A 22,159-nucleotide genomic window follows, 5' to 3' on the forward strand; every position below is an offset into this window, starting at 1 on the left:
TGTGCAATGTGTATGTGGTTTGCATTCATCAGTGTGGCTGGTCTCAGACAGACAACTGATCCCTTTAATGGGAACAGACTATGGGGACTATGCTGTGTGCTTGTTGTTGTTCTGTTGGTGATTGTTTCATGGCTAAGCTTGTACGACAACATGTGCAAAATGCAATGCAACACTGAGAAATAGCTCATGTCTTTGCTGTAATTTCCCGACTATTAGCCACAGCTTATACATCGATTTTGCAAGATTTCTTCAACAATGAGGTTTATACACGGGGGCAATTAATATGGTTTTGTTTCATTTAACTTGCATAAAACACTGCCCTGCGGCTTATACACGGGAAATTACTGTAGTAATGCAACATTGTTTTAAGTCTAACAGCCTACCCGTGGCACCACACCTTGGAGTAATGTCACAACTTTATACACCATCAGTTATTTGGAACAACAGCAATAGCAGCAGAAAGATGGAATAGTCCCTGACCAGGTCATCTGCAGCAAGACACGGCAGCGTTTCAGTGCACTGTAGAACACAGCACTGTTTGAAAGTGTGGTCCTGTCTTTTGTGTGTTGAACTGATTTCTACCAGTCTCAATGCAACAACTACCATAGATCTGGATAGAACTTTGAGATGACAGGAAGTTGAAGATGAAATGTTAGACAGTACGAAAGAGAGGAGAGAGGACAGATCGAGAGGAGGCAAGCAACAAAGACAAGACAGAGATGGATCGGACGGCAGATAAAACACACAATTTGGCTATTTGAAAATGTCTACGCTGTATTCCTTATCATACTGCTTATCTCCCCTCCCCCCCCCCGCCCAATTCAATCTTGCTCCACAAATTCAAATGGACTGTGAGCAAATTGCCGTTAAAAGGAGGTGGGAACTACTCAGACAAAGAACCGAGTCCACACCCAACGCGCGGTTCACGTTTGGGCTGATGCCTCCGGGCAGGAAAGTGCAGCAGCGCTCGCTCTTCTCCAATAGGGAGGGAAAAGGGACTCTCAAAGAGACCCTGTATAAAAGACACATACCCCCATGACAAAACAAAAAAAAAAACATCATGTTTGGCCCCGACTGAACGACTTGCATTTCACACACACACACGTCCCTCCCCTTCCCCTTTCAGATGCCTCTGCTGGCTATGGGTGCCTCTCAACATGCCTCCTCGATCCTCGATGCTCGATCCTCGAGGGGCGTTCCCACTGATCTATAACTAACACTGGATAGACTATCCCATTGTTTCCCCCCCCCCATCATTCTTTATGTAGATCAGTGAGGATCGAGGCATCGAGGAGCGAGGGAGGACGTATAAACGCTGCATGAGAGGCACCCTATGTCTTCTTGTCCTTTTTGGCTGGGCACACGTGGGACAGGATGAGGTCGATCATGTTCTTGACGATGTCCGGCGGCGGGTGCAGCATGTGGGGCTGCGTGGGGTGCGCCAGCGTCATGTCCCAGGCGTCCAGCAGCACCACGCCGCGCAGGCCGCGGAACATGGCCCGCAGCACCGCGTCCAGCTGCGCGGAGAACCAGTCGCTGTTGTACAGGCTCACCTCGGCGTCCAGCTTCTGCGGGTTGGCCGAGCGCAGCACCACCAGCGTGCCCGGCGCCCGGTCCAGCAGGCGGGCCACGGCGCGGCGGATGTGGCGCAGGCGCCGCACGTACACCTCGGCGGGGAAGGTGCTGAAGTGCGACCAGACGCTCAGCGCCACCACCGTGTCGGGCCCGCCGGGCAGGCCGTCCAGCTCGTTGGCCACGTAGCGCAGCTCGCTGGCGGAGACGGTGGAGAAGCGGATGGGCGGGCCGTGGCAGCGGTACTGCAGCAGGATGTTGTGGACGCTGTCCACCGCCATGAAGGGCCCCACGTTCTTTGGGCTGTAGAGGTTGAACTCTTTCAGTTCTGTAGGCGGGAGTGTGGGGACAAGGGATTAGAGAGAAGTGGAACCAAGAAAGAGGAATAGAGCAGAAAAGAGACACAGACAGATTTGTATGAAGAGAGAGAGACAACAACATTAGACTATGTTTTTTCCCCCCCAAATGTATACAAATGTGTGTGTCAAATGTGTATACGACATGAAAATGCATTGAAGTTTGAAAATATTATGAATGAAAGACAATTAGATACAGTTATGAACAAAATTATTCATAATCTTAGGCAAATATTGATTTTTTTCTTGACCAATATATTTGTTTTAACTGAAAATGACACTGCCATATGGCAAAAGGTTGTAAGACAATGTGGTAGAAACATGGAATCAGAAAAAGAAGCGTTTTCATCTTGAAAAAAAAAAAAAAAAGTTTTCTGAAAAATGGCGTGTCCAAAATATATTTGCCATCACAACTCTGCCACCACTCTGGCCCAGGGTTCACTTTTTTATGGCTTGAGGTCTGGCCTCTGGCTGGGCCACTCTAAAATGTTGCTAATGTTCCTTGTTCACCATTTATTTCCACCTTTGGCTGGATGTTTAGATCATTGTCTTGCTTAAAGATCCCACGCTGCCTATTAGCCCACCGTTCCCTGCTCAGTGCCTGAGGTTTTCCTTCAGAATCTTGATGTAGTCCTTTTTTACTCATTAGACCATTTAGTTTAACAATGGTCCCACTGTCTGAAAAACATCCAAAACGAATACATTTCTGTAGCTATTCTCCACTGTGGGTATGATATTCTGGTGGTTGAAATGTTCACACCCCATCCCAAAATGGACCATTCAGCATTCATCATAGATGCTGATCATGGATCACTCTTCTCCAAACATGCTCAACTCCTGACTTAAAGCGACACTAAAGAGTTTTTCGTACGTTAACATAATGTTTCCAAAATCATTTCAGCGGTTCATCAATTCATAACAGGGTGAACGGCACTTCTGCATTCACTTCGCGGCCCTCTATTGGCTATAACCACACTATGTAACTTTACCAGATTCGGGTAGCGTACCTGTGGTTCGATGAAATGAGATTTAAGAAACCACAAATTAGACTTGTTTTGATGTTGCAATACATCATACTGTCATAAAAGCATGCAACATGCTCTACCTTGTCTGTGGACATTGTTATTTGGTGGATAAAAAATAGGGTGTGTGCAACAGAGGAAAAGTGCTTTAGTGTTGCTTTAACCTTAGCTTAACCTTTATAAGAGCACACCTGAACAAAGAATTTAGCCATTGCTGGATTTTTTTTACAAAGGGACAAGGCCTGAGAATATCTATTTCAAGTGTTGGGGGTGAGAAAATCATTCTTTTGGGATGTTTTTCAACCAGTGGGACCTGGTGACCTTCTCAGAGTAACGCTAGAACAAGGGGCTACATTAGGATTCTGGAGGAAAAGGTCTTTGAACCATTAAACCACTCAATGATCCTAAACACAGTCAAACAAGGCAGGAAATGGTTAACAGAGAACGCTATCAACAGTGGCCAAGCCACTGGCCAAGTCCAGACTTCAATTTATAAAAAAAAGTATGATGGCAAAGTTGTCCCTGCCACGAAACCCGAATTGCTAAAAACATATGATCTTGAATCATTATGGAGACATGCAGAGATTTGGTGGGTATTACAAGAACCATTTTGAGAGCTGTGATGGAAAAGTTATTTCCATTTATTATTAAAAAAAGGGTATGATTAATTGACACACCACTGTTCATAAAAATATTTTAAAAGATGAAAATATTGATGTAAATAGATGACGCTTCTTTTTCGAATTTCATGTTTCTACCATGACCAATGTGTTTGTTCTGACTGAAATTCAATATTTGCCCGGGATTCTGAATAATTTTGCTCCTAACTGTATGTATTTTACGATGAAACAAATAAATGCTGACCTGGAACGAAGGCATTGAGGTACTCAAACCACTGTCGAACAGTGGAGTCTCCAAACATGTACAAGAGCTTTCCACGCAGACACTGAGTAATGGCAAATGAGTCATTGAACTGCTGTATGGGGATCCCAGATAAAGGCCTCCAAGAGCCCTGGTAGTAATAGCCAGATGGCATGAACTTTGATCTGTCTCGTCGAATCAATGACAGTTCTGTGGAGGACAAGTAGGGTTAGCATTCTGCTGAATGCAAGGTAATGTAAGTATGTGCGCGTGCACACACACACACACACACACACACACACACACACACAGTTTGCACCAAAGCCATGCTTATTACCCTTACAATAACACGGACATGCACATGGCTTTCTGCAACCAGCGTGTGTGCTTGTTCGATTTGTGATGCAATGTTTATAAATATCAAAATGGTCTATATTGACATGAGAACATAGATCATAGCTGCAGGATATTGTACACTGTAATTAACATTACCCCTGGAGGGGTTCCATTAATCAGTTCAATATTTAAGTCAAAGAGCTGACCTTGACATTTGCTCATTGGGTGAAACACAGAGAGTGTAAGAGACATAGAGAGACTTGTTCTCCAACCCGTGACATTTCCTGTGTTATCTCCTCTGGGTTTTCCAAAGAAGCCTGTGTTCTATTACTGCCGTCTTAATTCAATTGAATCGTTGTTTGGTTCCCATTTTAAAAAAGACAGCTCTTTCTCCTACCTCTGACAGCGGGTGAAATCGTTATGTTGTCCATCCCGAGGGCTTGAATGGGAGCTTTAATAGTAGAGCTGTGACAAAACAAAACGAGAAAAACATCCAGATCCATCCGTCAAAGATAAACACTTGAATAAACTATGCATGAGTGAATCTATTCGGACACTGGCAAATAGACTTCAGTCATTACTTGACCTTCATTCCTTCCATCAGATGGATGGGGTCAGACTGATACATTAGCTGCTGTATTTAACTACTCGTCTGTTACGACTTGCATTACTGGCTAAAGTGCCAGTACATATTAACACCCATTTATGTACTCAAATCCATTTAAAACAACTAATGGATGGAGTGTTTTGTGTTTTGGACTGCCTCGTCAGTAGTCACTCATTGTACTGGCATTATTTGAACACATCAGACGGTGAGAAGTCCTGCTTGCCAATATCAACAAGCACATGAGTCACTGTCTATATACAACTATAACAATCACATTATGTAAAATAACATTTACGGATTGGCTCACTCAGTCAAGTCAGAGTAGGACTTTTGCTGGTGTTTAGTTTGCTTAGGGCATCTGATCAAGAAAGAAATTGAACATCTGAATGATAATTTTATGACATCGTAGACACTCATAAAATGACCATGGCATCAAAGCCTAGATTTTTGTGCTTATTTTCTATGGAATTACCTGCACACTATTATCACTATATTTCACTAGGGCATCAGGATTTAGAGGGTTAGCTTAAGCCAGTTAACATTCCTCCTCAGCCTTGTAAAACGCCTTTTTGAAAAAGATGGATGTAGCTAGCTTAACATGGACCAGTGAAATGGTCCACACATAAATACCTCCATGGTTTCCCCTCCATAAGTAAGGGATAATCAACGACGTGCCATGCGTTTCTAGGAAAATAATGCACGTTCGAATAACAAAGAAGGCCCAGCAGCGACTTCACTTCCTGAGAATTCTGAGGAAAAAACATCTTGAACAGAAGCTGCTGGTGTCCTTCTACCGGTCAGTCATTGAAAGCATCCTCACATATTGCATCACAGCCTGGTATGCAGGAACTACAGCGGCAGAACGGAGGGCAATGCAGAGGGTTATAGGCACAGCCCAGAAGATCATAGGCTGCCCCCTGCCTCCTTTGGAGGATCTTGCCAACCACCGCTGCATTAACAGGACAGGATGCATTCTCAAGGATGTCTCCCACCCTGTCCACCACCTGTTTCACCTGCTCCCCTCTGGGAGACGTTCCAGGTCCATGAGGGCACGTACCACCAGACTTACAAACAGTTTCTTCCCTTGGGCCATACGGACACTGAACAGACAATAGCCTCTGGAACTTGCTATACCTCACCCCCCTTATCCCATAACCTGCCCCCCCCCCTCCAACCCTACTTGCCATTAAGGTTGGAACCTGCTGCTAGGATGTGTTTGTGCCAGGGAGGGAAGGGGGAGGGAGTATGTCTTTATCAGTGCCATGCACTGCCTGCCTACAGTATATGGGTGCAAATGCTGAGTGTGTGTGAGTGATAGAAATGTTTGTGGCAAATGTGAGTGGGTGATAGAGATGTGTGAGTGAGTGAAATGTGTGAGTGATAGCAATATCTGTAGTAAATGCTGGGGAAAGGGGGGGGGGGGATAATTGTATAATGTCTCATGTTTTGGTACTTATTTATTATATTTATTCTTTTAAAGTAAGAACCGATCGGGAGTAGCACCTTGAATTTCGTTGTGTTCATACACTGTAAATGGACTGCATTTATATAAATGGACTGCATTTATATAGCGCTTTAATCGGCTTCTGCGAGCACCCAAAGCGCTTTACATATCATGCCTCACATTCACCCATTCACACACCGATGGCGGGGGCTGCCATGCAAGGCGCCAGCCTGCTCATCGGGAGCACTGGGGTTAGGTGTCTTGCTCAAGGACACTTCGACAAGGTCAGGAGGAGTTGGGCTCGAACCAGCAACCTTCCAGTTACTGGGCGACTCCTCTACCTCCTGAGCCACTGCCGCCCCCTGTATCAATGCAATGACAAATAAAGCTTCTATTCTATTCTAGCTTCTATTCTAAGTGGTAATAAGGACCCGACGCCGCAGGCGGAGGGGACTTTACACTTCGATAGGTGCATTATTTTCCTAGAAACGGCACGGCGCTTATACCACTGCTACTATCATTTTCGTTTATATTGCCGCTGTCTTAGATACAACGTTGCTGTTTTTACCGTTACATTCACATTGGCAAATTAATATTCAAGTGTAATAAGCCCAAAAGAAGGGAACTACTTCATAGCCATGCGGTATATAGAAAAATAATGCACGTTCCAAATAGCGCATCACAACAGGAAATTTGACCAAGCAGTGGTATAATGCCCCATACCTCATGAACAGCATGGACTCGGTGGTGGTGAGCAGGTGCTTCTTGTAGCCCCCTTTGGCGTGATTGACGCGCGTGTCGCAGTCCAGGAGCCGGGGCTTGTAGCAGTACCAGGGCTCGCCGGAGTGCGGGTCGGTGTAGTTGCAGACCGCCGGCTGGTGCGGCCCGGTGCGCAGGCACAGGTTGCAGACGGTGGTCTCGGACAGGAAGCCGGAGCGGAAGAGGCTCTTGAAGTAGACGCGGTCGGGCTGCTCCTCGCGCAGGCGCCGCAGCACGGCCACCACCTCGCTCGGGTGCACCAGGATCACCTCCACCTGCGCGGGGCCCAGCCACAGCAGCGGCAGCTCCACGGCGTACAGGCCGTTCTGGCGGTCGGTGACGCGGCCCGAGGCGCCCGCGCCCAGCTCCGGCGAGTAGATGCGCGCCAGCAGGAAGTCGCCGCCGTGCTTCTTGGGCTGGCCCAGGAAGTTCAGCATGTGGACCTCCACTTCCAGCTTCCCGCCCAGGCGCCACGCCGACTGGCCCGAGGCGCCTCTGCCGCCGGCGGGCAGCTGGATCACGAAGTAGCTGCGGGCCGGGTCGCTGCTGAAGCGGAGCGGCGGCGTGCCCGGCGTGGGCGGCTCGGGCCAGGAGATGGACTCCAGGAGGTAGCGCTCCTCATGGGCCTCCTCGCTGGACGGCTCCTGGCCCAGGAAGGGGCAGTACGTGTGGTTGTGGTCCAGGGGCAGGAAGTCCCCGGAGGGCTTGAACGCAGAGCTGATGCTGCTCTGGAGCTGGTAGAGAGAGGACACCGACTGGCAGTTCCACCTCTGTTGGAGTGGAAAGAGGGGAGATGGAGGAGGAGGAGGAGAGGATAGAGGGAGGGGAGGGGGAGGGAAAGAACAGGGGAGAGAGTGAAGTAAATGAAGAGGGATTGAAAAGGGGAGAGACAAGGAGGGACATGGAGACAGTAGGATGGGGAGAGGATGGAAAGAGGTGGAGGAGGGGTCAAATTGGAGGAGGCAGAGTTGGTGAGACAGGGAGAAGGGGAGAGAGAGTTGGTGAGACAGGCAGAAGGAGAGAGAGAGTTGGTGAGACAGGGAGAAGGAGAGAGAGAGTTGGTGAGAATGGGAGAAGGGGAGAGAAAGAAGGGAACGGATTGAGACAGAGAGAGGGGTGACGGAGGAAGAGAGGGAGAGAAGAGCAAAGACAGAAAATTAGTGGATAAGAGGAGAAGAGTTGGAGAGAAGGGGAGGAGGCAAGTCGGGAGATTGCGTAAAAGGGGTGGTAAGAAGTGGGAACGGGAACAATAAAGGAGAAATGAAAGAAGGACCATGGAAGGGAGAGGGGACGAGAAGAGGTAAAGACGGAAATGAATGAGGAAAATAGACCGTGAGAATGGGGTAGGCAGTGACAGAGGTGAGTGCACAAAAGCAGAAGGAAATCAGTGTATGAGATCAACATGAATGCTGAGTAATATCAGCCTCTTCTATAACCTCTAGCTTCCCCGTCACCCATTGTCTGAATCACCTGTCTAATTTATTGCCATACAGTTTTATATGACCACTTCTTCTTTTATAATCAATTCAAACAATATGGTCTCCCACAGTTTGTTTTTAAGCAATGATATAGAACATCTCAAAACTACCAAAATCAGTGTAATGAGTAACCATACAAATGTCTCTTTCTATCTCTCTCTCTCTCTTTGCCTGACTAGCAACATAAAAACAAGCCTTTACCAACCTCCAATGTGTGCATGTTCCGCAGGAGGAAGAGAATTCCTGACAGTGCGAGGACGAGGAAGATGGGGGCATATTTGGACAGATTTCCCCCCATGGCTGTGTCCATTCTCTGCCATCCCCCCACGTGACATCACATCCTGTCTTCATGACACCCACCCCAGGACATGGTGAAGCCTCCCCTACGCCAGTCAACAATGGGACTCCTTTACCATGATCTGCAGGGACATCACATAACAAATGTAAAGAATCATTAACATTTCACTCAACGGGACTTTGAGTACACCACAGATACATTCATCACTACAGTGGTCCTTTGTTTTTGAACCATGACCTTGGCTGTCATCAGCAGAGCGCTATTTACCAGTTGCACTGATGCAGTATCTCCCTGTTGAAGACAACATGTTTGTGTAGTTTCATTCAGTTTGTCTTTGTGAAATACCAGCCTCATTCACCTTACACCCTTTTGTGAAAAGGTTGACCAATGAGAAACTACTTGGCAGCGAGCAGGCAATTTCACACAGTAACACCCAAACGTTGACAAAATAGCGCATCTGTACAAGCCTAAATTACATTATGCAGTCTAACAAAAATGTAGAGACCTAGTATTATTGGTGTTGTCCAAAGTGCTATAAAATAGAACATTTCAGAAACCTGATAGATAGATAAGAGAAGTTTACCTAAATAGTTTAAAGGGGAAAAAAGTGCTCTCCCGTGACAGATCCTACATCAAATCCAAACCACATGAGCCTATGAGCTCTACAACTGTCACCACCCACTGCCCATATGTTAATGAATACACAGATCAATAAAAGCTAAAGATTTCCAGAACGAAGTCAAGTTGTGTGCCCTGGCAGATACGAGGAGTAGCCTAAAACTGAACTAAAATTAGAATAAGCCCCACATATGACACCATCACTGCCCATATAAAGTGAACTATTTGATCGCCAGTCGGGGACGGGGTAGCCTGGTTGGCACGCAATGTAGGCTACGCGCGCTCACACGAGCATGTTCAGGAAACGGAAAATATAAAACATTAAACTGTACAGTGCAAGAAACACGGGATATGTGAGGCTGATGACGTTAGGTATGCGAACGAATAGCTATGACAGTTCAGCAACCTGATGGCCTGGGGATAATCTATCTATGGTTGCCCACAGTTACGAATTCTCTTCAGAGCTCATGTAACACCGCTTTGAAATGGCCAGTCGGGGTGCAATCATAGGGTGCAATGCACCTACTCTGCCAGTTTATGCTAGGTGTCAAGTTAAACTGTATGGGTCTGTGGAGGGTCGATTTATGTCCTCCTGGCAACCGAGCCAGGACATTTGTAAGAACCTGGTGTTCTCTTTCAGCTGGCCGGTCTTTTCAGTTAAACCAGAAAGGGATCGTTGAGTATACAGCCTATCTCTACAGGAAGCGATAACTAAATCACTACCCTGCGTTAACACTATTCAGTCGGCTAGTCTGCATTTTTGGTTAAAATCTCTCTCAGTCCTCAAGGTAAAATAATCCCACAGCGTTTGCGCAAGTGCATGCTAGGCTACTATAATGAACGATATAGCCTACCTGGCTAAGCAATGTTGTGAAATGTAGACGCCCCTGTGCGGATTTCTGAAGCTCCTCACACGAAGACGTTATCAGAAACATTTTGGGGTTGAGTCCGGATCCATCGCTTTGTCTCTACCCCACGTCGTAATGAAAGCCCCGCCGCTGCTGCCTGTCTGTCGCACTGTGCACATGCAACCGAGAACAACCTCAACAACAGCATCTTGTGACGTCACTCCATGGACAAGCCCACTTGGACGTAAAGAGATTACGAATCATAGATATATGTGTTACGAATAGCCTACAATGATTCATGCCAAGAATCTTCAAACGGACATCAATTTAGATGAATAAATTGCAGCATCTAATGTTTTGCATTGGGATATGCTCCACATTTATTTTTCCTCTGTCTCTCAAATAGTCTCTAGATCCTATTCTTCAGTGGTTCCGTGTTGGTGGAGTGAGTTGCCCAGTGCTCTCCGTTCAAGCAACAGTTTTGGATCTTTTAAGAGGGGTCTTAAGGCATATTTGTTTAATATATATTAATACATATTTGTTGTTGTCTTTTGAGCGTTTGTTATGTGTTATGGTTTGTATAATAGTTTTGTTTTGTTATAATTTGTCCATTGTTAGAATTTGACATTTATTCTGCTATTGTCCTTAAATTTAGCCATACCATGCTATAGTTATTGTTATTATATAATTAACTGAGTGACTTATTTGATTGCTATTCTCATTTCATTGTTTTATTTCTCATTAGATTAGTGCTTAAATGATTGTTTTATTGATAATATTGCTATTCTCCCTATTTTGTAATTGTTCACTGTTATTTAATTTGTATTGCTATTTATTTGTATGTCGCTTTGGACAAAGGCGTCTGCTAAATAACCATAACCATAACCATAACCATAATTATAAATCACTATATTATCCACATGAACATGATCACACTAAATGAATAACTTTTAGGGCATACCAGACCAGGGGTGTCAGACTCATGTCATATGCAGTGGACCGGTGTGTTGGAATAAGACCATGGTCATTATATTTATCTGCGTGGGTATCAGATTGTTGTTTGATGACATCCTCGTTTGAGCGAATAAGTAGACCTACAGATCATGTAGGCCTACAGCACAGCTGTCATGCTGGTGTCTTGGCATCTTGCTCCCAGAGGGTTGTTTGTAGTGCTGCTAATCATAGAGATAATGCTATACGCATTGTTGAAGACATCTACATGTGAATATCTTATTTTCCCCCCTAATTTTCCCTTCTTATCCAAAACATCTGGAGGGCTGTGTGAAACCTAACTGCTAGGCCGGATCGGTCCCCCGGGCCTATTTGTTTGACACATCTGGTTTAGACAGTTACAGCAATCACAGTAGCAGGCTATGTTTAGTCCTGTTGGTTCACATGCGTCCAAATAAACCCCTTAGTCTAGAACAACTCTCCATGTCTGTTGTGGAATTGAAGAGAATAAATATTCTAAGTTATTCTGCATTAGGCGCTAATCATGAACATCCATATCAGTCTGACACTTTCTCTCTGTGCCACTCATTTTGTAGAAAATATACTAAGAAAAGGAAACCTGAACCAATTTAAAACCAATCAAATTCAATCAATCAAGTTCTCTCCTCTTGATCTCTGATCTCTTCTTGTCACAGCACTGCAGCTTGTCCCCTGGCTTATTCCCTGACAAAGATATGTGGCCCATTAACCAGATATTTGGTCAGAGTCTTTGTTTTTTTAAACTAGGCCAGTGGTGTACCATGTCTATGGCTAAAATAATGATAATCCTCAAACTACGAGACTAATCCCCAACCCTAACGATCACGGAGCTCTTTAGATTAATGGACTGATATCATCAAAGCTCTTACAAAGATGAGGGGCCTGACAGATAGAACAATGCATGTAACCTCCTCACAGTGTTACTGATGACTCTTTGCATGCTGAATGGCAACAGAAAGTCAAATATCAAAATAGAAATGATCTGAGAGTTTTGAAATCAGATGTCTTCAGATTTTCTTTTTATGATTATTGTTTATGTTTTGAAATCAGATGTCTTCAGATTTTCTTTTTATGATTATTGTTTATGTTTGTCATTATGTGCGGCCTTGTGCTTACAGTCAGAGTTAAGGTTGAATAGAAGAATTCAGCTAAGCCAGAGAGCTGTTATGTGTTCTTCCACGTATAGGCTATACGGCATGACATAAAGGGGAATATTTTCTTTTAATTGAATTCTTCTTTAGAGATAAAGGGCAATAACGAGTTTTTTCTTTCATTCTTCTTTAGAGATAAATATCAATATTATGTTTTGCAGCATGTCACTGTTCTGCATGGGTGTATCCTCTGTGTCTTCTCTGGAGTCAGTCGGCCATCTCAGTCTCAGTCAGTGTGGCCCCTGTGGGAAGAACAAGCTGGAAGGATAGTACTTCAATCCAGACTATTTGCTTAGTTAGAGCAGCAGGTGGATCTGCATAATGTTCATCACTAAACAAAACTCTGCTCTTGACTTTCATGGTCTTATTGGGTCTTTATTCATCTGGGATATTAAAGCTAATATCAGATGAGAAAATTAGGCTATTGTTTTTTGTCCCCATCTATAAATCTTCAAGATTTCTCAACAATTTCATAATTATCAAATTCCAGACAATTACAAGGTAGTCTAGTCTAGTTAATGTTGCTCCAACACCTTATGCATTAGAGAAAATATCAAAGAATTTGTGTTTATCAATAATTTTCAGCTTTAAAAAGTCAATTGTCTTGTGTGAAGTGATTTGCTGCGGTTTGACTTTAAACATTTGTCACCCCCTAGTGGAGCATATCATGCAACTGCCATCAAAACAACTGCGGATGCTGAAAATATTCATATGAAAATGAAGATGATATAGCCCATTCAAGTAAGACATAAGTCCCTGGTTTATGTGCTAGCACCTTTAATTCATAAGTAATCACTCAGTCATTGAACAGATCTTAAAGTACATTATCTATGTTTCAACGAAACGATTTCCAGTTACTTGAGTTGCAATAGTAAGGCTCAAATAGAAAAGTGATTAGTGTACAGAGCACAAGAGATATTACATATTATTGCTATCTGTGGTTAAATACATCTGTACTTACTGCACTGGTCATATGCTCATACAGTGGCACAAATTACAGCTACAAAATTCCCGTCAGCACAGGAATTACGGACAAAGAAGTCATGATTTTCCTTTTTCTCCTCATCTCCTTACAAGAAAATACACCTGGTGCAATGATACTGAGGACGAAATGAATGCAAGTTGGACGTTTGTTGGTATTAAAGGCAGAGTACATGATTCTAGCAAAAGGTTGTTGATGTTTGAGTCAAATGACATCCCTTCCCTCTGGTCCTATAGCAACATGTTATTTGGCTTGAATAGCGTATGACATTGTATGTTTCTCATGTACAGAGCTAGGGGTTATTCCAGTTGTTTCAGTGACAACTCTGGGTAAGTGGTAAACCTGTTAAGAGACTCATGGCTTCGTGCTCCTAACAAAGAGGGCTTTGAGAAAGTTTACCTGTTAACTTTGCCTCTAAAACACACACTTGGAATAAACCAAAGGACTGTGTAATACTCGAGGTTTCAGAGAACATGTTGAGTGTACAACTAGAAGACCATGGTGCTTAATTTCACCAAAAGTGCCCCCTGATTGGAATCACACACTGTACCTTTAAGAGTAATCTGTTACTTCAGTGTACATTTCAGTCCTGCAGTGACTTATAATCATTCATTTACCTGATACAAAAATACAACATCAATGAGCTAAAATCTAAAAAATTAAATCATTAAATCATTAACATCATTATGCATGATAAGAAATAAGTATGATGAAAGCTGACACTTCTCAAATTTATTTGGAGACATTCCTTGAAATAGCATTCAGCGGCTATAAAGCCTTGAGCTTCTGAGGAATTGCTCTACCATCACTATACCATAATATTACAACAGCTCAAACAAATCATGGGAAACCATGAAAACTCCCTTAAGTCCATGGATGACCGAGACACCATTCTAAAATTTATTTCGGAGACATTCCTTTAAAACAGCATCCCACAGCTCTCCCATCTCCAAGATTCGGATGAATCTCTGTACTGACATGTTCGAATGCAATGCAAACAGATAATCTGGAACCTAACACGTTCCTCGAGTACATGATAATATGTTAAATTAATTTAATATACAGTCATAAAATAAGTCAAGGTATGAAGTTACCGCTTTCAAAAAGTTTCAAAATGTTGTGCGTCAAGGACAATTCATTTTCGCAGGTGTGCATTGAAGTTAAGGAGTGTGCCTCTTGGCCTCTACACTGCTTATGGCAATTGGAGAACATGATCTCTGGTGCTAAGGAAAAGAAAGCGGAACAATTACAGATGGGCTCTTTTTTTCGCGTCCCTTCTTTATAGAACGAAGTTGCCTGAGGAATGAAGTACTGGGTGGATATTTGATGTGTATGATGAGTGCCTTAAAGGAGAGGTGCTTGGCTCCCTTTCAATCCAAGGGACCGGATTGGTGAGGTGTTTTGACTTCAAGCTTCAACAGCCTTGGCTTTTTGTTCTTGTTTGTGCCTGGAAGGCAAACACATAAGAAAAACACATATTACACAGAGACCATTTTCAAGATGCATTGTTCAAGAATGCAAATGCCTAATACTTTTATATGCATACATCAACTTGCTTTTATTTAAAGTATGGTCAGGGCAATGAAAACCACAGTGGTAGGAAATATATCGTATGTAGAAACTGAGGCTGATCCTGTTAGCCATATTATCTTGGCAGTGGGCAAGATAACTAAAAAAAAAAAAGACTGAAAACTTCTTTTCAGACTGAAAGACTACCGTAGATTCCCGACTATTAGCTGCAGCTTATGAGGTTAATACAGGGGGGCAGTTAATATGGTGTTAATATGGTTTTGTTTCTTTTTACTTGCATAAAACACTGTCCTGTGGCTTATACACAATGCTTGAATTTCCCCTTGGGGATCAATAAAGTATCTATCTATCGATCTATCTATCATGTGGCTTATATGCAGGAAATTACTGTATGCCTCTATGTTGAATCTGTGGCGTGCCCCTGCAGACCCCTCTGCGTTCCTGCGATCCCTCCAAGCCCCTCTGTCGTCGCTCAACATGCTCCTCTTAAGAATTCTAACCTTGCGTTGAGGTGCAAGCACTGTGTTTATGCTTTCCTAGCAATGCGAAGGACGTGCAAGACAGATAAAGGCGCGCAGTGGCGTCATCGCATGCTGCATGGATGACCCTTGCGTGGAAGGGGTATATATGTACGTACTATGGACTCAAACGAATTCATTGCCAGTTTCAGTCTAAACAACAATCAAAGACGCCTGAATAAGAACAATGGGTGCTCGCCTCTTGAACACGACACAATACGCACTGATAACAGTGCAGGCATGGTGTGAGAGGCTAGGATGCCAACGGACTGGAAAAGCTTCCTAGGAGAAGCAACTTTGTCATAGATGGCATTTAGCCGGACTACTTACTGCAAACAACAGAGAGGCGGATGCAGATGGGCTTTATTACACCCCCGAATGAAAGACTTGTTGAGCTGAGAGCACCTTCAGTGGCACCCCTAACTAGGGCACACAGAGGCTTCAAACTCTAACTCCTCCCTTTGTGGCTACATAGACTAACATGTTTACACAGGACAGTGTTGTTGTTGAGAATGCATTTCCCTTTGGATTAATAAAATAGCATCTTATCTAATCTTATCTTATATACAACTGTTGGAACACCCTGTATCCCCACGGTGATAGATGTCAGCGAATATTGACACTTTCATCAGGTCAAAGTGTACTCTACCCTTCAAAGAGCAACGTTATCATACCATATAAAAAAATATTCATATCTAATAGCAGTATTCCCATAACTAACACAGAAGCCTTGTTAAACCTCCTTACCAATCTAAAATGACCCAAAATCCAGTCATCCATACATGCCATAGTCAGTGAAAAACCTACTGTGTGCTCTGAACCCTCACTAACCGTTTTCAGTCCTCTGAAACACTTCAGCACTTGCACAAACAACCCAATGAGATCCACAGAAAATGGAGGGATTATTCAAAGAAGGGCACACAGGGAGCCATGTCCAAAGGAAACACAATCAGAATGCTCAAAGGGGCCTATTATGGGATGTCAAGATGGCGTCGCTATGGGGACAACTGTGGAATGGGTGGCAAAGAGGGCTACTCACTGCCATATTCTGTACAGCTGGGAGCTTCCGCAACCGCCAACGAAGAAGTTAACCGCAAACAGGTTCCAGTTTTTGGGTATAATGACCAAGGAGTACCTGGACCAAATAAGCCCTAGGATACACAAGTAAAATATGACATAAGACAGACAGAATAAAAGACACATTAACAGATGAAATGACACATTCAATAGTTATGTTGTACAACATCACATTGAACACAGTTTAATTAATTTACAGAGTTTCAGCAAATCTCAAAGCACTCTTAATCTCAATAAAGCCCTTCATCTCTAGTTACAGAGCATAAATCTTCCAAAACAACAGATGTGAAAGTGTGTCTGGGCTATATGCCAGGGGAGCACACCAAGACTGTCCAGCATCTATGCCCTTTCCCTTACAAGACAAATTGAGGATCATTAAAAATGGCATGACACAAAGACTCTCCTGCGATGGTTTCTGTACCTGTGGCTGTCAAGACTGCCGACTGGGAAGCACTTAGTTTATCTGCAGGCCGTCTCATATCAGCAAACCCAGCGGCGACCAGGCCCTACAGAACACAAACAACAACAACAACAAAACGTGTTAATCAGAACTACAAGTGTGTTTTAACACCCTTGTCTTGATCTCAAACCGTCAAATGCACAGAACAGGTTTACGTCACAAACACAGATTAGGTTTTTAAAATACATAAACTGAGTTTAAAGGAATGAGAAACCCTGTTCCTGAAGAATGAGTCATCAGCCCAGCCACCCCCTGAATTCAGGTACACTGCCAGAGAACTCTAAGCCTAGTCAAACCTGTTATCTTGATATCTGTAAAGTTGATGATAAGCATCTGATATGGATATCTGATACGGATATAAATGAACATATTTTGATACATTTGATTGGTATGTATAAGTACTTTTCCTTACCCACTTGAACATGGGGGCCCAGAAGAATACTGTCTTTGGACCTGTGGACAAAGGTAAACACAATCACACCTTCACTAAAATGGTCCGGCAGGATAGTGGTCCTATCGGAATATTTAAATGGCATGCATGCAGTGACTACAGAAGATGTTTGCACTATCTGGAAGAGAAACGGCCAACAGATTTGTTGACAGAAGTCACCATTCTTTCTGATGCTGGTAAATCACTGCTCTTAACTGCTTAGCACAAGTCCTTAACAAGCAGTTAATTAGGGGCTACAAGCCTATGAAGTAAATCTATGAGTGTAATGTAATTTGATCACTGTGCTTTAACAATCTAAAGAACTCTTTCATTGACATTTCAAGTCTACCGTCTCCTACAGAAATGTACATGAGGCACAAGCTCCCATCTTTCAAAATGCAAACAAACACTTTCTCATCGTACATGTATCTGTATCTGTATGGCTCATCAATGTTTAACAGAAATGCTTGGGGAACACCATATCGATTTTCGAACATGCAGATAGCACATAACCCCTATTTGAACACATAAAAAAGTCCCAATTGAAGGATTTCACAGACCGTTGACCTCTAAATACAATGCATTTTGCTGAGCTACATACAGGTACAGTATGTGGAAATTTACATCTGACTATGGCAAATGGACACCTGTTCTCATATTACAGGTAGGGAGGCTAATAAGGGTTTTGGACCAACCACAAAAACAAACAAACAAAAAACCTTCAGTATTGAATCAAAGTCAAATGACTAACTCCAACACTGCTGTGGGCCTGCGTGTTGTTGATGGATTCATGGTTACGATCAATAAGCAAAGATGGCAAGTCATTACCAGTGGATGGCCTCAGGCCATTCAGCTGGTATGAAATTAACCATGGCAAATTCCCTGTGAAAACACGCCCTAAGTCACCTTGGGCAGGTAAAGTTGCCATACATGTCAGACAAGCAAACCGGTCACTGATAACCTGTGGCAGAGGAGGTCAAGTCAAACAAGCTATATACCGTGTGTGTGGTATGTATGTATGTAGGCTACACTTCACTCTTTTGTGCAGAACCAGGTGCATCTTTCGTGGTGCTAGAAGCGCATCTGGTCAACGGGATTAACACATAGTAGAGTCAGGTGAATTTGCCCAATGACTTACTATTATACTGTGGTAACGTTAGCCAAAATGAGCATTGTTGTATTTGGGGGACATCTAAGGCCAACTTTCTTAAAAAGTGCACCAGCGTGTTAAAAAGGCAGACTACAACAATTACATCTGTAGGAATTCAGAACTAGCACTAGCAATAGTCGTATTAGTTTTACAGCGATGTTAACGCCAGTGCAGTCACTAAAAACAGCAAGACTGATGGACTGTAAGACGTTTAAGGCAAGGCGTTGTGTGTCGGGATAGCCGACAGATGCATTTGCAAGTAAAATATTAAGGCGAGACACGGCAGTTGAAAACATTGTTTTTGTGACCTCCGGTCAATTTCGAGATTTTGTGCTAGTTTGCTACCTTAGCATGTATTCTACCACCCTACTACAACAACAAAGTCCGATTTGCACATTTAGGTGTTTATTTCACGAACTTTTGTGTGCTCGCGCCTATGTATTTCTTCACATTTTCTCAAAAGTTCCCATTCTAAAATGTCATGTACTCCCGCGAACGTGATCCAAATCATATCGTGTCTCACACCGTTGGAAAGCCCTGCTCCTCCTGAATAACGCCATGCAATCCAAATATGGACATTTCCTTTGTATTGGCAACCAATCGCGAAAGTTCAAAGACGAGTCTAAGCTGCGAACAAATCTCATTGGCTGTGTTTCAAGGCTGTTTTCTCAAAACTAGTTATTTGCGGTTTTGAGTCATTTTCCGGTAGATACTTCTCAGCCTCTGTAGCACCTATCTACACCAAACTTTCCAGTTATACACTTAACAGTATTCTGAAGACATTTACAGAGGGATTTGTTAATACATCATTCCTGGCCTGATTTATGTGACATGTTAATCAAAAAAGCATGGCAAAAATCATTTTTTTAAGGCTATGGACAGTATATTTGGATTTCCTAGGCAATGAAAGCAGATATCCTGAAATCCTTCTGTAATTTTATTGTAATCTTGTTTGTAAACAACATGAAAGAATAATTTTGCACCTGGCTTTATCATATGCTCAGATCTATCTACCGGAAATATATGCAAAATCATGCATATTTAATGAGCTAATGCCTCATTTGCATAATTAAACATACACATTTCAAAAACTTGTAATACATTTTTTTCTCATACTTGTATAAGTAATCAACTGAGGAAGTTTCATGGTGATACCTATTATTTAAAAATTTTACCCTATTCAACTGTAGTGTCTCGCCTTAACTCATTAATGGAACCCACTGTTGCTAGTTTGTTAATAATAGAGAAGAGACACCTTGCTAAGCAAAATTCTGGGGCCCTTTGACTTCCAACACGGTCGCTAATCACGAGGCGAGACAGAGGTATCAATGACTTGTTAGTGGTCACACTAATAGCATTTGCATTAACGTTAAGTTACCTGCCGGGTGGTTGTACAGGGGTCTCAGTTTAGCCGGTAACATATGCTCGATCTTATCCAGGATTCGGTGGTAAGAAGCTCTCAGCAGTGCCATGGCAGCTAACGTTGACGTTGGGAGCTAGCTAGCAATTTAAATGACAGGCTAACGATCTAAATCTAGCGTCCGACTCAAAAACAAGGGCAATGGTCTTTCAACCACTGCACAATGTATACTGTGTCGTATATTATTGTCTATACTATAAGTTGCGGTCATACAGGGTCCAATGAGAAAGTCTTCTGTCTTGACCTTCCTCTACAACACCACTGTTGTGATGTGCTATGCTAAGCTATATTCAGGACCTCATCACAAGGTTACTGTAGCTGAGGCTCAACCTACCCAGAGCACCCCCTCATTGGCTAACGAAACCTGTTCACTTCAAACGATTGGTTTAAGGATGGACTAGAGGGCGGGATTTAAGAGTCGATGCCCAATTTAAAACACCGTAGGGCTGCTGTCTATTCTCTGTGAGTGTGTCTTCTGAAAAATATGCTTTTAATCATGTTTAATCCGTGGATGTACAGCGTTGGCCCGATTTAGAGTTTGCTGTAATTTAATATAGCACAACTGTAATTCACATGCAAATGCCATATCCTACCTTTTAAATGTCTTAATGCGGGTTTTTTTCTTTTGCAAAGACAATAAGCTACGTTCACCAGTCTCTGTAACTGGTTTGTTTCCTGTGGATCCAGTTGCGTTTGGACCTGCCACTATTGTTAATGTAATTGGTGTCTACACAGAGCCAGTTGAGGGTTGCATAGGGAATATCAGCACATTGCAATAAGGAGGGATTTATGCGTGTGATACAATTATTATTGGGAAAGCAGTAGTGTCGGGGTGAAGATATAACAGATGATGCGACTGTTAACGCTCCACCGGAAATAAATGAGCGTACAGGAAGAGCCTTTGTGCATGTAGAAGAGTAGGCCTTCACATTGTCATCTGCATGATATATTGAATTGGAGGCATTTTAAACAGCAGCAATGCATACAGCAGCACTGGTTCCAGACCAGACCTAAATTACGCCTTTAAGTTGTACAGTAGGTAACTATGCCATGACAATGCGTACGTATTTAGCATCAACATTAAAACAAGTAATCATCAGGTTAGATGCAGTAAGGCTACAGATCTGAAACACTGATTACAGTAAAACAGGTATATAGTGCAAAATTGATCTCTCTCTCTCTCTCTCTCTCTCTCTCCCTCTCTCCCTCTCTCCCTCAGCATATCCTCACAATGGGCCTCGTATTCACCTCTATACTACCATCTGCTGATGATATTAATACTCGATTCAAACTAGATGCACCGCATAGCGGTACACAATATGACCGCTGCTCAGTTCTGCACATTCTCTCTCCACAAAAATAAATGTCGCTTGTTAACTTTCCTGTATCTCCTAATTTGTGCAATTGATATGCATATATATCTCCTACTCTTGCAGCTCATGTGTATATAAATGAGTGTGTGCATGTGTGAGTTTGCTTTTGTTGTGTATGAGAGTGTGTGTGTGCCATAGTGTGGTTACCTGTGTGTGTGTCTGTGCGTATGTGTATGTGTGCGTGCATACGTGTGTGTGTGTGTGTGTGTGTGTGTGGAATCTGTGGATGTTTGTGTATCTGTGCGTGTGTGCGTACATGTGTGTGACTGCATCATTCTTAACCAGCAACCCTGCGCTCAATTGCACCACCTGCAGTCCAATTGGTGTGTACAGTCACTAAATGTACACATATATTAATTTATTTTATAGCCCCCCATGGATGAAATTCCACAAAACTTGGCATACTCCCAGAGGATGTCAGGTTAATCATACACATGAAATTTGGTGCAGTTCATAACATTTCATATGAAGACAGGGGCAATTAAAGCAACATAATAGGCCTATTGCATTTTATTTTTTTACCATGGGGGTGTTAATAACAAATGACTGGTTATAGGCTAAGTTGATGTGGGCTCTTGAGACCAACATACCATAAACATTTTGTCATCCTCGGTGCCACGGTACAGGTAGCCTAGTTATTTAGGGCCGGGATGGAGTGGCCCCCAGGGACCAAACGATTTTGAATATATTATTTGAATATATTACATATATATACAGCCTAGGAATGTGGAAAAAGTAGCTTAGGCTACATGTTCTGTATTTCCTTACACAAAGCACAACAAATCGTTGAAAAAATTATTTAAAAAAAAGGTCATTTCAACGATTTGTTGTGCTTTGTGTAAGGAAACACAGAACAAAAGACATTGGAATAGTTCATAA

At 43.0% G+C, this 22,159-nt stretch overlaps 2 protein-coding genes across 2 annotated transcripts in view; both read right to left on the minus strand.

Annotated features, from left to right (window-relative positions):
* The window catches only part of nxpe3 (neurexophilin and PC-esterase domain family, member 3), an 11,094-nt gene extending 724 nt beyond the window's left edge, over positions 1 to 10,370 (minus strand). Inside the window, exons 1-6 of the mRNA XM_062534564.1 lie at positions 10,206 to 10,370; positions 8,641 to 8,854; positions 6,922 to 7,727; positions 4,545 to 4,612; positions 3,815 to 4,021; positions 1 to 1,900 (exon numbers count right to left, since the gene is read on the minus strand). The exon at positions 1 to 1,900 is cut by the window's left edge and continues 724 nt beyond it. Of these exons, the coding sequence (XP_062390548.1) occupies positions 1,332 to 1,900; positions 3,815 to 4,021; positions 4,545 to 4,612; positions 6,922 to 7,727; positions 8,641 to 8,745 (1,755 nt within the window). The 5' untranslated portion in view covers positions 8,746 to 8,854; positions 10,206 to 10,370 and the 3' untranslated portion in view covers positions 1 to 1,331. The remainder of the gene's footprint in view (positions 1,901 to 3,814; positions 4,022 to 4,544; positions 4,613 to 6,921; positions 7,728 to 8,640; positions 8,855 to 10,205) is intronic.
* Positions 10,371 to 14,034: 3,664 nt separating this feature from the next.
* On the minus strand, positions 14,035 to 20,212 carry mpc2b (mitochondrial pyruvate carrier 2b). The gene is made up of 5 exons (XM_062534587.1): positions 19,866 to 20,212; positions 17,320 to 17,360; positions 16,869 to 16,953; positions 16,410 to 16,521; positions 14,035 to 14,769 (listed from the first exon to the last, which is right to left on the minus strand). The coding sequence occupies exons 1-5, from the start codon at positions 19,957 to 19,959 to the stop codon at positions 14,730 to 14,732; spliced, it is 372 nt and encodes a 123-aa protein (XP_062390571.1). The 5' UTR covers positions 19,960 to 20,212; the 3' UTR covers positions 14,035 to 14,729.
* Positions 20,213 to 22,159: the final 1,947 nt, after the last annotated feature.

The sequence above is a fragment of the Sardina pilchardus genome, chromosome 4 (assembly GCF_963854185.1).
Source record: "Sardina pilchardus chromosome 4, fSarPil1.1, whole genome shotgun sequence".
NCBI classification, from domain to species: Eukaryota; Metazoa; Chordata; class Actinopteri; order Clupeiformes; family Clupeidae; genus Sardina; species Sardina pilchardus.